Source organism: Monodon monoceros, unplaced genomic scaffold (assembly GCF_005190385.1).
Source record: "Monodon monoceros isolate NGI ecotype Baffin Bay Population unplaced genomic scaffold, NGI_Narwhal_1 Super_Scaffold_14, whole genome shotgun sequence".
In the NCBI taxonomy this organism is placed as follows: Eukaryota; Metazoa; Chordata; class Mammalia; order Artiodactyla; family Monodontidae; genus Monodon; species Monodon monoceros.
Genome location: NW_021703770.1, coordinates 27,448,557 through 27,464,273, shown reverse-complemented (window position 1 = coordinate 27,464,273; position 15,717 = coordinate 27,448,557). Strand labels below are relative to the sequence as shown.

The 15,717-nt window shown below is 34.8% G+C and overlaps 1 protein-coding gene across 2 annotated transcripts in view; it reads right to left on the bottom strand.

Moving 5' to 3' along the window:
• Positions 1-662: 662 nt before the first annotated feature.
• Positions 663-15,717, bottom strand: part of ANGPT1 (angiopoietin 1) — a 253,410-nt gene continuing 238,355 nt past the window's right edge. Inside the window, exons 8-9 of one of the 2 annotated variants that reach the window (XM_029223174.1) lie at positions 14,879-15,009; positions 663-3,229 (exon numbers count right to left, since the gene is read on the bottom strand). In XM_029223174.1, the coding sequence (XP_029079007.1) occupies positions 3,069-3,229; positions 14,879-15,009 (292 nt within the window). In that variant the 3' untranslated portion in view covers positions 663-3,068. The remainder of the gene's footprint in view (positions 3,230-14,878; positions 15,010-15,717) is intronic. The other variant, XM_029223175.1, reaches the window with a different exon arrangement.

The window sequence follows — 15,717 nt, the reverse complement described above, 5'->3', positions numbered from 1 at the left end:
AAGAAGATAGGTATATATATATATATATATATATATATGATGGAATACTATTCATCTATAAAAAAGAAGGACATTTTGCCATTTGCAGCAACATGGATGGACTTGTAGGGCATTATGCTAAGTGAAATAAGTCAGAGAAACATAAATACTGTATGATATCAATTACATGTAGAATCTAAAAAATACAACAAACTAGTGAATAAAACAAAAAGAAGCAGACTCACAGATGTAGACAACAAACTGGTGGTTACCAGTGGGGAGAGGAAAAGGGGCAGAGGCAATATAAGGGTAGGGGAAAAAACAGGGCTATTATGGGATTGTATTAAATCATGTGTATGAAGCTTTTGCAAATTGTAAAGCACTATAGCATTTAAAGAATCTTTCATTCAATAAAAAAAAAAATAAGAAATTTTTAAAAATAATAATTGACAGGACATAACAATCATACAGTAGAGATGTGGGACTCAGAACCATTGCTTTTATCTAACATTCTAAAGGAGTTAAGCTTTCTTATCACATCCAAGACTGAAAGTTTTTCAAAGATTGAGGCTTTAGTTCATTTAGTAGGTTTTTTTTTTTTCCTTATGGAGACTATACTTCCATATATCTCTAATTTTAAAACTTGTAAAATATTTAAAATGAGATGGAGTTGCACAAATATGTTACTTTCAATTTTATTTAAATCAAATAAAGCTGTGACTGATGTGAAGAAATTGGCATAGAAACTACATGAATTAACATAAAAATTTAAAGACAAAATCTTATTACCTAATTATCTTATCCTGAATAAATGCAAAGGATATACATGTTAAATGGCCACAAACATGTAGGCATTACACAGTGCACATATGGAGTCATAAAACATTTTATACTGCTTTATTATAAATAATTGGAAATACTTCATTTTTCAAACCCAGGTAACAAAACAGTAAATATCATGCTTTCTTTCTTTTTTCATAATTTCCTTTTATTTTTGCATTATGAGTTGGGAAATAGCATTACTTATCAAAAGACCGGTAAAAAAAAAATTTGTAGGAACACACAAAACAAAACACTCACTTTCATTCACTTAAATGAGAACAAACAAGAAGGTTTTTGGAGGGAGAGGCTAAACGCTGCTACGAAGGAGTCTCCAAGAACAGAAAAACTGTGGTATACCTGCGAATATCACTTGTAAGGCAAAACAGGTTTGTACACACACACAAAAGGTATAAACACTTGATGGTAAACTTTAAAAAATAATTTCTTAAAAATGTGAGTAGCTTTATTTTCTCAAATGGAGGAAAGCCACAAAGGCACAACAGATCAAGTCACCAGGTCTAAAATTGGTATTGTTGCCCTGATAAAAATTTTTTTTAAGAAAGGAGGCCCAATATGGGTTTCAATTTTCTTACCTCATAGTACACCTCATGTTTTGACAAAAACTGTTCACTCTTGTAACCTTGGACACTTAGAGGCAGAAAGCAGTTCCTGATAAAATATTGTAGTAACTTCAAATTCCCACAAAAATCTGTGCCCCAAATTCACTTAAAATAGATTATCCCATAGGAATATTTTCATTAAGAGATTTATAGCAGCTAGTAATTAGAATTTTCTTAGTCAAGTGACTATGATTAATTTTCTTTTTTGTGCATGTGTTTTCCTTAATGTATAATACAAAGTTTGCCAATTTTCTTCCCTAATGATAATGTATTAACATCAGAAATTGCCTAAGAAGACAGGGTCCAAGGGAGAAAAATATGAAGAAATAACATATTTCATAAAGTGGTATAGTAGATTTTTTTGGAAGTGTGTTTATTTGCATCAACTGTGGACAATGTTGCATATTCCAGATTAAACAGCTATTAGGTTTACTATGGATATAAACAGGCTATGTACAATGAAATTTATAATTCTTCTTTCATTTTTCATAGACTTCAGAGTATGTCTTTTATAGAAACTGGAACAGGGTGAATCTGGAAAGCAAGTTTCAGTTAATTAGCAAAAATTAAATTAGCATGAAATAGGGTGAAGAATTGAAGGTAATGATTTTAAAAATATAAAGTTACACAAGTGTACACATGCAAGAAGATACTGTAAAATGAACTGTTCCAGTTTACTTGGTTTTATTTCAACTTAATACACTCTAAAATACTGCTTTCATGTATAATATCAAAGGAAATATTAAATGCATGTATATTATTTTAAGGGCTTGATGATATATTTCACATTCTTTAAACTTTACTCAGGCTATAAATATATTTATATAGCAGTCAGTTTTTAAAGTAAATGAAAACTGTAGCATGGGGGAGATCATTTTTCACCTTATATGTCCATACTTGATTATGTCCATTTTTTCTGAAAACTGTACCAAAAAAATCAAAGAGAAATGGAGTGTTTTTCTACCTCACACTGCTATTCTTCAGGCACTATAATTCTTTATAGTTTACCAAAATGGAATTTAAATTTGAAGACAGGTTAACTGAAATCAACTAGTAAGTATGATTTAGGAATTAGGCTTCTGAAATCCATTTAACCAACTCAGAGGACAATGCTGTTCTTCCTAAACTTTTATTAAAATTGTGCAACAGTACAAACTTATTGTTAGTAGGTTTGCAGAGAAATAACATCATTTCACTGGTGCAACACATCTTTCCCACAGGATTATGGCAGGCCTGTTTTTATTCTTCACGTATACTCTTTCTGTTGTTGTTGTTCATCTTCTTCTTTTTCTTCGGTTTTACGTGAAATAAACCATATTTATCATCTGGTTATTATAGTTCTGTAATAAGATCCAGTAGTAGTTTGAAGCACAGCGAGCTGAACAGTTTCTTCCCTTTTTAAAGCATGACAGTGAGTGGCATTCTCTGTAGTCAAGCCATATGAACACAGTCACCCCAAGGAGAGGCTTCTGTGAAATCAAAAGGTTCCAAATTCACAGTCAAGAACCTTGGTGACTTCACATAACTGCTACTTGCTGCTGGAAGGGAGACAATATTGTTTGCTTCAGAAGTTTCCAAGCAGTTTCTCATCTGGTGGCTTCTCCAGATTTCTTGGTGGCCTTTTAAATTGCTTTTGACATTGTGCCTTCAAAAGTCCAAAGGTCGAATCATCATAGTTGTGGAACGTAAGGAGTAACTGGGCCCTTTGAAGTAATGCCACTTTATTCCATTCAGTTTTCCGTGGTTCTGCCCCGCTGTATAAAACATTCCATTTAGATTGGATGGGCCACAAGCATCAAACCACCAGCCTGAAAAATTAGTTAATAACGGAAGAGAGAAGAAGGAGAAGAAACAATTACATAAGTAAACTGAACATTTGGAAATTAATGCCATTAACTGAGGGGATACTTATTCATACTTATGATTATTTGCAAATAATCATAAGGAGGTATTCAATAAATATCTTCGTTGTAGTGAAATTGTTTTAAATGGCATCCAATTTAGACAGTGTACAAACAATCAGAAAGAGGAATGCTTTCATGAAAATCAGCTTTCAGTGTCACTCCATTGGGACTCAATTCCCAATGTATTGATGGGAAGCATCTGGGCTTCAAGATACTCTATAGTCAGGCCTGGATTCATACAAAGGGCAAGTAGAATGAAACCCTTAAGAGGCATTCTACCTGAAGCCTGTTATTGGGAACAGAACAATTAATTATTAGCAATCAAGTTCAGAAGCTTAGACAACTGGTATCTAAATACAAAGAAATGTTCTCCATCAACTTCATAATTTTGCCAAGAACTGGCCCTCAGCTGCTTCTGAAATAAACTGGATACCAGAAAATGACTATGAATTTGAATTGCTGTGCCCTCTCTGTAGCTTATAGCACTATGGGAAGTGTTCATCAATAGTAGCCATATAGTTCCTATATAGCAGTATTTTTTTTCTGTGATTGTTCAAGTTCTTTCTAACGTAGTAAAAAGAAAAATGATGAGTAACGTAGAGATCCTATGCTCACATAGCTCTCTGCAAGGATAACTCAGTACTTTATTTTTTAAATGAATTAAGTTCTTAGATTTTTAGATAAAACATAGTACTTTTTCTCCCTCTTCTGAAGTAACACTGCTGAAATCTTTAGGGAGAGATTTATGCCAGAGACATTCTGGCATATTTGTATTTGGATACAGTTGACCTCCCTTTGATTACAGAGTTATACCTAAGGGACTAATAGCTAAAGAAAGAGAAAGCTGTACAGCTGATGTTTAACTGTAACACGAGCATCATCTTGCAGAAACTTTAGAGAAAGTTAAATGGAGAAAAGCTAGTTCTCATTTTTCAATTTTGGAGGATGAATACAGCTGGGTTTGTTTATAAAGTCATACTAGAGGCCTAACAAGCTGTATTAATCGCTAATTCATCCTAGGAAAAAGTAAGGTATGTCAATGAATTTGGAAAGGCACTATATTTAATGTTTTACCAACTGTATGCAAATAACATAGTAATTAATGCAGTCAAAACATGAGGGACAAGCAAGTTCTTATTTGGCAAGGAAGGAGAAAACTGTAAAATTTCACCTTTTTCTTCTTAAGATTAATTCCTTTAAAATTTTTTGGTAAGTATAACTAGTAAAAATATGCTATTTATATCACAAAAGGCTTTCTAATATTAGGGAATTTATTTACCCATAAGACTCTCAAAGGACAAAATGAAACTCAACTTAATTGCTTCGGTATTTTAACTTTCTCCTCCTTTTCTATGACCTTCTTGAGGCACTCTTCCATCATGTTAATGAGCCTTTCATAGTCTTTCAAATATCCACAGTGGTCTCTAAAGCAAACACAGTTACTCTGCTGTCGAGAACTATTACAAATCATAGAATGATCTTCCAAGTTACATTAGGATACTCAGGGTAAAAGCGTGTGGTTTTGTTTGGTTTATAGAAAGCCATAAGAGTTCTGGAAGAGTGTGGGAAGGCAGAGGTCTGTTGGAACAGAAACCTGGCAATGAAGGGCACAGGCTGAAGGATACATTCATTGGGAAACTTTTGATGAACTTAGGAAAGAGACAAGAAACAACAGGGGCACATGAGGGAATAGGATAAATTTATCTTATGTACATTTTCTAATGAGTAAAGTGGGGTAATGTCTATGGTAAGAACAATGGCATTTTGGAGATGTTGAAAGAAGACCAGAATGGCTGGGTCAAAGTTAACAAGAGAAACAGTAGCCTGAAGCTGAGATGGTCTGAAGACAAAATCACATAGTCTTTTGTTCAGTATCCTAAGAGCAATGAAAAGGCATGGTCTATATTCCCTATATTTAGTGCTGCATCTAACGGAGTTTGCTTGACAGATGACTGGAAGGGACTACAGGCTTATTGACAGATTGACTGTTTCTCCTTATAAAGCCGCTATGGTCTGAATTAGTCTAGTTTACTAAAAAAGCTATATTTGATAGACACCTGAATATATATATAGACACCTGAATATACTGTATTCATTTTTTCTTTATTTATTCATTCAGTTTGTAATTATCATGAATTGTTGTCATACAACACTCAACACGACAGATGTGGTCCTTACCCTCGTGGAGCTTACTCCCAATGTGAGAAACAGACCAAAAAAAGTAGCAAGTAAATAAAATACCTACAAATCATGACTATGATGATGGAGAAAAGGAAGAAGAAGAGGAGAGGGGGAGGAGGAAGTAGAGGGGGAAGTGGAGGGGCAGGAGGAGAAGGACGATAGGTGGGGAAGGAGGAGGGGGCACTTAGAATCAGGAACTATGACGGAGCATAACAGGAGACTTACTTGACTTTTCATGTTCATGGAAGAAGTTGATATTTAATGAGACCTGAAGGATGAGGAAAGAGTCATGTGAAGATGGGGAAAGACTCTTCTAAGCAGAACATGGCACATGTCAATGCCATGAGGAAGAAAGGGAGCTTAGTGTTTAGGGACTAAAAGAACATCAGTGTAGTTGGTATATAGTGAACAAGGGGGAGACTTGCAGGGAATGAAGGTGGAGAAATGGCAATCTTGGTGGAAAGTTGAACAATATGGAAAAACTTACAGTTTATCCAGGCTACTTGTCTATCATCAGGTGAACAAGCGGAACATTCTCTAGGAATGGGAACCAATATTTAACCAGGGGAACCAGATCTGACAGGTTAAATGTTTAATCGAATATTATTTAGAGCCCTCACTCTGTAAGTGTGGTCTGCCAAAGCTACCCTGAGTATATGCGGCAGCATGATGAAGGGGAGAAAATTGAAGCTAGAATCAATTCAACAAATATTAACCAATGGACAGACATAGGGGTCAGAGTTGAGTAAAACAAAATTCCTGACTTCAAGGAGTACACAATTTTGTATAGGAGAGAAACAACAAACTGTTAAAAAATGAGATAATGGCTGTTTAACAGAGATGAAGAAAGTCTTAGAAACAGAGGCGGAATGCCCTGTTTGTTGGTCCATAAGGTGTACTCATCACTTGAGCTGGATGCTGAAGGATGGGTGTGAGTTCACTGGACAGAAAGAGATTTCTAAAGACATTGTGTTCTCTGGGAGAGCTGGAGAGAGTGCCTGCCAGCAGCTTGGCTTGGCTGGAATGCCAGTGGATAAGGGATTGGAGAATTCAGGGCTAGCAAAATAAAGAGGGTCAAGGACATGGAGGTTTTTATTGTATTTCTAGAAATATTCCTGTGGGCAACGGGGAGCCTCGAGTACCAGACCAGAAATTAGAAGATCTCGACTTTGATGCCCACTTCACCAATTAATAACTAAGGGATCTCAGGCAATAGTGTATATAATATTTGATATTTACTGAACAGTTAATATGTGTCAGGGACTCTGCTAAAATATTTATATGAATTTTCTCATTTTATTACCCAAACAGCCCTACATGGTGTGGCAAGTACTAAAGTGAAGACACTGATGCTCAGGTAGTTTAAGGAACTTTTCCAATGTCACACAGTCACTTACGTCCTCATTCCTAAGATGTGGATTATAAATGTCTAATCAACCATTTTCACAGCACAGCTGCAAGGATCATGTAAGATGGTGCACTATTAAAGCCTATAAAATCCTATCTAAGTGCTCTTTTGTAAGTTATCTAGGAAGCAGGCAGAAACATTAGAGCAGAAATAAAAAGGATTAGATCTTATCGGGGCATCATAATGATTTAATAATGAAGACCAGGTCATTAGCGCCACATATTTCCTTATTTGCTTGGTAGGGTTAATTAGAGGAATACAAAAATAATTTGCACCCAAATGGGTACAGTTGTTCAATGCTTGCATTGTAAAGACATGGCATTTAAGTACCTACTATGGGTTTTGTTTTCAATGATTTGTTTTTATTTCATGTGGAAATCAAAGAGGTCAAGGCGTTTATCTCTTTATCTTAAGACCAGTGGGCCATGCACACTCTGGATTATCAGAGAGCAATAGACAATAATAAAAATGATGAATTAAGATGGCAGAAAATGAAATGAAAGGGCAATTATTTCTCATGACAATTTCAGTTGTACTGTCCTTTATTAAATACTCTGAACTTGAAGGTCGCAAAAACAGTTATTTCTGTGCAAGTAAGTATTCTCTGTTTTCTCTGACAAGGAACAACAAGGAACATCTTTGTATCAAATATTTCAGTTTGTCCACTTTCTACCTCTCTTTGAAAAAATTAAGCATGACCAGGTCTTTTAAACATAAATCCTGAAAAGATGTGGTTTTAAAGCATATTTATAGAAAGCAGGCAAAAAGTACAGCAGACTCCTGGTTACTCATAGGTACCCTTAGGCATTCATAAATGATCGTATGTACTCATGGGTACTCAGAACATATGCAAGTTTGCACAGATTGAAGGTGTCCTTGTGAACATATAGAGGAGTGTATGCCTGGGTTACAGTTCCTCTCTGATAATATACCAAATAGCTGAATTATATATCTTCTACAAACCTGGGGAAATATTAACTTTGTACTTTGTTCTATAAGTGCCTGGGAATAACAGATGAGCAATATCTTAAAGAAGTTAATCTAGAAGAGGCACTTTAAGCTTAAAAGAACTCAGTGATGCAAGCAAAGATGGAAGAAAGCAGCAGCTTCCATCTGCTGCTGGGATAACTGATAAAATGTCTTAAATGTTTTAAGATTGGCAATTGCTGAGATTTACTTTGCCAAGCATTTTTCTTTATAACCTGTAACCTCATGTATATTTTAATAAGAAATCTGAGATGCATGTTTCTAATCCATTTACACTTAACTCATTAAAATTTAGTTTTGTAATAACTATCTCGGGCTTCCCAGGCCTTTAAAAATCATTTTAGTCTTTTATCTTTGAAGCAGAAAATTCACATTTTATCACCAATAAATGAAACTTTGCCCAGAAAACAGGAACTTGATTCTAAACTCTGTACTCAGGAAGTTCAAATTTATTTGAAAGTCAGGAAACCTAACTCAAATTCTTCTGATCCTAAACAAAATGTCTCTCAACACTTCTTTTCTAAGGTAAAAAGTATAGCAAAATAAAAAGATATATCTGTGGTTATGGAATTCTTTCACTCATTTTCAGTGCACGCATTCTAATCAGCAATAAGCAAAAGAACCTGCACAGAGAATAAGAATTTTCCTCTTTGATAGTGATAAAGGATGACTAAGTTATAGCGATAAAGGATGACTAGCTAGTGACTAAGGATGAGGCTGAAAAAAACTGATTGATGCCATAGTTATCAAGGGGATCATCATGAAAATCACTCGCTGAGTTCACGTGTACAAATTCAGCCCTACCAATAACTAGCCCCAAGGAGCAGCTGCATGTTCTTGTGTGCGGGAGGCAAAGGACCTTTCCAGAGGTCTGCATTCCTTCTGTCATTTCATTCTACATCCCCTTTGAGTCTAGCACTTGGCTTTTTTTCCTTTCTCTTCTTTTTGTTCCATAGATTAAAAGTTGTTTATCCTGGCTGATAATCTTGAATTCATTTAAATGCTTTAGGTATTCTCTTAACTGCCTCTTTCCTCCCTTGAACTTCATTTTACTTTCAACCACGTTTAAATGAGGAAATCCTTGTGAAAATGTGCTGCAAACAGTAAAACAGAGCTAAATTCTTGTCTTTGAATGCCATTCCTTTTAAGAGTGGCAGCAGGAGTGGATAAGGTAATGGCTTATCTGGAGGTCGAGTTCAAATCTTACTTCTGACATTAATTCTGTGACCTTAGCCAACTTATCTAACTCTTCCGTATCTCAATTCTTGCCAAAGATCTCTATTTCAAAGGATTTATGGAAGTGTCATGTAAGTTATTAAATATAAGTCAATGGTAATGAAGAAATGACTGTTACACACTAAGAGTGCAATAGATATTCACTGTATTATTTATTATTAGAGTAAAATATAAACAAAATTGGTTATTTCTCATCCACTGTCAATTATTAACCTTTGGTGGCAGCCTGGCGCTATAGGCCCATCAGTTCTGAGTCACCTTTTTCCTAACTGATCTTTTAAAAGATATTTTCCAATATTATTTGTTCTTTTTCCAATAAGTGAAAACTTCCTCCCACAAAAAAGGAGTATAGTCCTAAATTTTGCACTTAGGCTGTTCAAATTTATTTGAAAGTTACAAACCTAACACTCAAAGTTTTCCAATTTGGAGTTTAGTCTTCTGGGGTTTGGTTATTCTTAAAATTCAGTCCCAGTCTTCAATATTCATCCCTTTGTTCCATGTTTGTGCATGCAAATTCATATATACATACTTAGGCATTTTAAATCTAAGTTCACAAAAAAGTCACATTCATACTCACATTGATTTATTTCTATGTCTTCTCACCAGGATCATTTGTGATTTTACAATGTCCTTTCAGAGTCTCTGATAGCAAATTCATTCATTTAATCAATATTTATCAAGCACATCCTATGTGCCAGGCAGTGTGCTAGGCACTGAGGATACAGTGGTGCAGAGCATGATGTCCCTGTCTTCAAGAACTGTACATTTTTGTGGAATAGGCTTAGAGATTATGTACTAAATAAGAAATTGCTTTGAAATAAAGTAATGCAATGTAGATTTCTGTGGTCAACCTTAAATTATCCATATGGATCTTTTCTCTCAACATGTTTGCCTTAAAACCCAGGGAATGCCAGTTATCTGACAATGGTTAGCAGATCCTTCCTGGGTTATCAAAAACTCTAAGATGATTGTATTTTCCCCAAGATCTTGTCACTTCAACCAGTTAGAAAGGCTGTTAATTTCTTTCATTTTCTTTGTCTTCTTCAAGGTTATATAGCAAGCAAGGCAAGTATTTATCAACTCTCTACTGCTAGCATCTGGTAAGTTCCAGGGTGTACTAAGAACTTATGTGTATGGCTTTATCCCATCTTTTAGAATTGAACTGAGAATGTCCTTTGTTAGCTTTAGCAAAGTCTTGTCTGTTGGCTGACATAGTTTATGCGTGGGAAAAGAGACGCGTTTTTACCACAACAGATTCTTTCTGCAGAAGGTTAGGTCACATTTTTACATAGCTTTTATATTATATACCAAATAAGAAAATTGTGTTGAAAGAAAAGGTAAGGAAAAGAATGTAAAACAATACCATGTTTTGTTAGGGGTTTTTTTGTTGTTGTTGTTGTTTTAAATTTTTGGTTGGCAACCTTTAGTAATTGTAGTTACTAACAGACTTTTAGAAAAATTTATTTTGAATTGGTACGAAAGACCATGTTTTCTTTGAATGTGAAGTTTGTTTTGACTGTGACAATCTAATGAGAAAAGGTTTTAATTTTCATAATTTGAGAGTCATAGATTTTTCTGCATATTTATGTTTATATACAACAAATCCATACAAACAAAAGCATGAATTGAATGATATTACATTTTCATTTTCTAAATGTTAAATAATAGAGAAAACATTAGGTTTTTAATGAAACTGATTCCTTTCTTTGGGCACAGGAGGGCACAAGAAGGGCTCTCCTGTGGGACTAAGAAAATATTTCCTATAATCACCTCTTAAATTTATCCCTCCCACTGCTGAAATATATAGATTTGTCGTAATATCCTATATAAAGCGGGAAACTTAAGGAGAAAACTTACAAATTTTCTTGAGGTCAATGAATCACAGAACACAGATATTTCTGGCTTATAAATGTATGCTGACAAATCATCACTAATCATTAATTAAGATGTCAGTTCCACAGAAAATGTGTGTGGCAATTTCGATCTTGAAATATATGGTTTGGTCCCATAAGAAATGTGTAATGAAACAAAAATTATTCAATATTTAAATTGGATGGAAGAATTTCTGGTAAGGTAGAAATAAGTAAATATCCTTCTGGGAAAGGAGGTATAAAACATTGTGGTGTCTATTTCTATTGATGCAAATATGCTTTTTAAGTCCGATAATACCTCCTTTCCACTAACAATTTACTATGAACTACAACCCATGCACTGAAAAATAATGTTACCTGTTTTTCTCTACTGTAGCCACAATGAGTACATGGAATAATAAAATCATAGAACCAGAAGAAAATGTGAGAGACAATCTTATCTAGACCCACAACTGTAGGGATGGGCATATGTAAACTCTTTCAGATAAATACCTTTCTATTCTCTTCTTAAGGTGTTCATAACTAGACATGCACAATCCTTCCTGGCAACTCACTCCAGCCTCTGATCCCTGGACACTCCATCTAAAGTTGCTTTCCCCTTCCTTCGATAACTCTGTCACCTGTTATATTTTGTCCCTAGAACTTGTTATGACTTGAAATTGTGTTATTTATTGTTCGCTTTTTGCTGATGGTCTTCCTCAATAGATGCAAGCTCTATTCTGTCTTGCTCATTTTTCTCATAGTTGTTGACTCTTAACAAGTTACTCATTAAAAATATGTTACGTTGATAGAAGGAAGTTAAGAAGTTAGGATGTTAGGAAAGAAGGAAGAAAGGCCAAAATGTTCTACCTATGTCTAGCTGAAATCCCTTCTGCTTTCAATTATGCCTATCTCCTGTTTTTCAGTCTTTGACAGATAAGGGTAACAATGATACCACATTCTCCAACAAAAATCCCTCCATGTATTTGAAGAAAACTATTTAGGGCAGTTAAGCAGGCAATAAATCTTACTTTACCCTTAATTCCTTTTAGAAGAAACAATGGAAAATATATAAATAAACAAGATAAAACAAAGCTTTAATTGATGATGACAGAGAACTAAGAATTATTAGTTTCAAGGAGTATGAAATCTCTCTGCTTAAAAGAGACTATTTTAAAAAAAAGAGGAAAAATAATCAGACAGAGAAAATGGTTCTAAGGGGAACTATGACAGAGAATAAATAGTGGTGGTGGGCGGAGTAGCTAAGTAGGACATAAATTCCAGATAATACTCAAGTTACCTGGACTGTCATTGACATTCATCCTTATGTTCTCCAGTTCTTAGCTATCTAAATTCCACGTATTAGTTTTGCAGAGTGAATAGATTTGCAAGACCTGGATTCTTTCAAAAGGATATTTGATAGGGTAATGGCATTTATTACAAAAACACATTTACTTAGATTATTCCAGCCCAAGCAATAAGTGGAAATTTTTTCTCCCCAACATATGTGTTTATTGGTGGCTAAGAAGCAGGTCCAAGAATGATTATGGATGAAGGAACATGACAAAGTTCAATCATTTGAAGCAGAAATAAAATCACAAACCTGAGCAATGAAGTTTTCTCATCAACAACCGAGAGATGCAGTTTCCTCTTTGCTTTGCTCTATATTTTCATTATTATGACAGGAATATGAGCAGATTGGAACACTATTCTAAGTAAACATTTGAAAGATTTTACTGTTGGTCTTTCATGTGTTGTATTTATTTGGTAAGAAAAATTATCTGTAAAAACAGACATGGATAAAATGAAGTGTACTTCTATATTAAAATAGGCAGAAAACTGGACAATCAAAGTCCTTCTGTCTTTATATAAAGTTGCTGACAGTTTCATTTATGGGATCATGGAGGTAATGAAAAGAAATATTTTCTTTCAGGAAAAAAGTTCAAAACCTAACCTGTGGGTACCATGTAAAAAAAATATGCTAAGTTTTAACAACTGCTTGGGGGGGAGGGGGCCATACAATTGCATATAGAAGACTTTTTAACTATTGGATGAGGTTGAATGTGATGCCAAAATGGCATGTTTAAAGCTTAAGGAGAAGGATATGACAGAGGCAGAATCAGAACAGGCTGGCTTTGGTAATACTAGGGCTGGTTTCACGTTGAAAAGAGGTTACTATAAGTGGAGTGGATGGGAATCAGTATGGAATGTGATTTGGTGGTGGTAGTAATGGAGGGACCGGGAATGGGCATGAAGGTGGAAAGAGTTCTCCAAAACTTTCCCTCTATATTCTTCCACGCTCTGTTAATTGATAAGAAAAATGTCAACCTTATGATTCATTTCATTGGTTTCAAAATTTGAAAGTGACTTCAAGGGTTCCAAGATGGTTATTCATTCACTCATGCACCACATATTTTATTGCGATCCTATGTGCCACAATCTACTGAGCTAGATGTTAAGGATAAAATGGTGAACATCTACTTAATTTTGTTTTCCTTGTGTACAAAATGGAGATTTGAGTTTTTCTCCTTATCTCACAGAGTTGGTTTGGAATTCAAGGAAGATAGTATAACATATTCAGTAACAGGTAATAATATGCAATAATAATGATAGTAATATCATATTTGGAGAAGTAAAATTTTAGATTTAAAGAGTTTTTTCCTTATTAGCATGAAAACATGTTTTGTTGTAGGGTAACCCAGAGAGAGAATTAGAACAGTTGAAGGTGGGAATGATTACTATTCCATTAAGAGAGGGAAACAACACTAAAACTGTGAGAAGACAAACACTGAAAAAAAGGCTTCCTTTACAATTTTATTTGGTGCCAACTCCTTTTTTGCCTGTAACATTTTTGAGCTACATCATTTGCCATCAGGTTTTAGTTCAGTGTTTCTTAGACTTCAATCAGTCATTTATCAATTTATTCACAGTTTTTGCCATGCCCATTTACAACTTTTATTAATATTTTTCTTTAAATTAATTAGTTAAATATCAAATATTTGTGAATCCTTTTTAAAATGAAGTTTATATCGTTCCTTTAAAGAGGAAATCAGTACCACTTACTATAATAAAAGTAGACGTAACACTCAACAAAATTAAAACAAAATCATTTTATTTAATTCTAGGTAGGTGCCATTGCCTAACCAAGGCCCTTCAGCTGACGCTGAAGAGTTTGTTCTTTCTTTGCTAAGAAAGGTAATTATTGAGTAAGTGCTAAAAAAGTATTATAGATAAGCTAGTACTAAACTGAGAATTCCTCTTTGACACAATCAGAAGCCTAGAAAAGTATTTAAAAAGTGCAAAAGGATTAACTTTCTTACTCAGTGATACAATATTATTTAATGGTATCTGGTATCTCCTATACCAGCTCAAATGTCTTGCAGAGGTCAATACCTTATAATGTAAAGCCCTGGTATAGCTACTCTGAATTGTATAACTTTATATCTAGCTACACCCCTTTATTTTTCTTACTCCATTTCAACAGAATGGTCAATGAACTCTATTACACAGTTGTAAAGCATTTTGTAAGAAATTTTGACTTTTTGTTTTTTCTCTATGCTGAATTCTCAAATTGCTGTTCATTCCACTATGGGTATCATTATGAGTATTTAGAAGGCAGAACAACTGGGACTTTAAGAGGTTCAAGAATTTATTCAGAACCAAGCTTAGCACACCCTCACCATAAATGCTGGGGGAGGAGGCAAACTTCTAAATACGCCAGCAATGTCTTGCACAAGAACATATGGTAAATTAGTGGGCAGAACAAAATGATCTCTAGGGACTTGCTCGTAAGTTTCCTGACCAGAAGATCATAGTCTTTTCTCATAGATAAGAAACCTCAAGCCTCAAACCAATGAGACATAACTCAGAGAGAGGCCCCGTAGGACTTACCTCCTGTTAGCATGAGGGCACATTTGCACATGCAGTTGTCATTATCAGCATCTTTAGTGCTGAAATCAGCACCGTGTAAGATCAGGCTGCTCTGTTTTCCTGCTGTCCCAGTGTGACCCTTTAAATACAACCTGAAGTTAAAAAAAAAAGAAAGATAAGCCATTCAACAGAGTAACAGAACCCAGAAGACTGGTTTGCTGAATGTTTACCTTGTTCATCAGTTTCTCTCCCTTCTCTGAATTCAGCCCTTCCAACAAACTGGTATAAGACCAAAGCTCCCTGAACAGAAAGAAAGAGAGAGAAGGGGTTGGGGGGGGAAGAGAAGGAAGGAAGGAAGGAAGGAAGGAAGGAAGGAAGGAAGGAAGGAAGGAAGGAAGGAAGGAAGGACATCAAACTACATATAGGTAAAATTATCTGTGGCTTGTGTGCTTGATGTTTATTTTACTATGCATACTTAAACTCATATGGTTTTCTGATAATGTAGGATCCACAAAAGGAAAATGGGTTTATTTTATTACTACAAGTATTGATCTCTAAACAAAAAATGCCCTGTAGAGTGTCACTATAGCATATATCACTGTGTTAATATTGAATATTGATGATGTGCTAAAGGAGGACTTACTCTGTGCCAAGCATTCTGCTAAATGCTTTCCGGCTGTTATTTAATTTAATTTTTATATTAAATCCGTGATTCAGGTATCAATATCAAAATTTTGCATACCAAGGCTCAGAGAGGCTAAATAAGCTGGAATTTCACTATGGTTGACTTTAAAATCCAAGCTCTTATTAGTCATTATGTATTCACTGAACAAATATTTCTTAAGCACATACTATATACC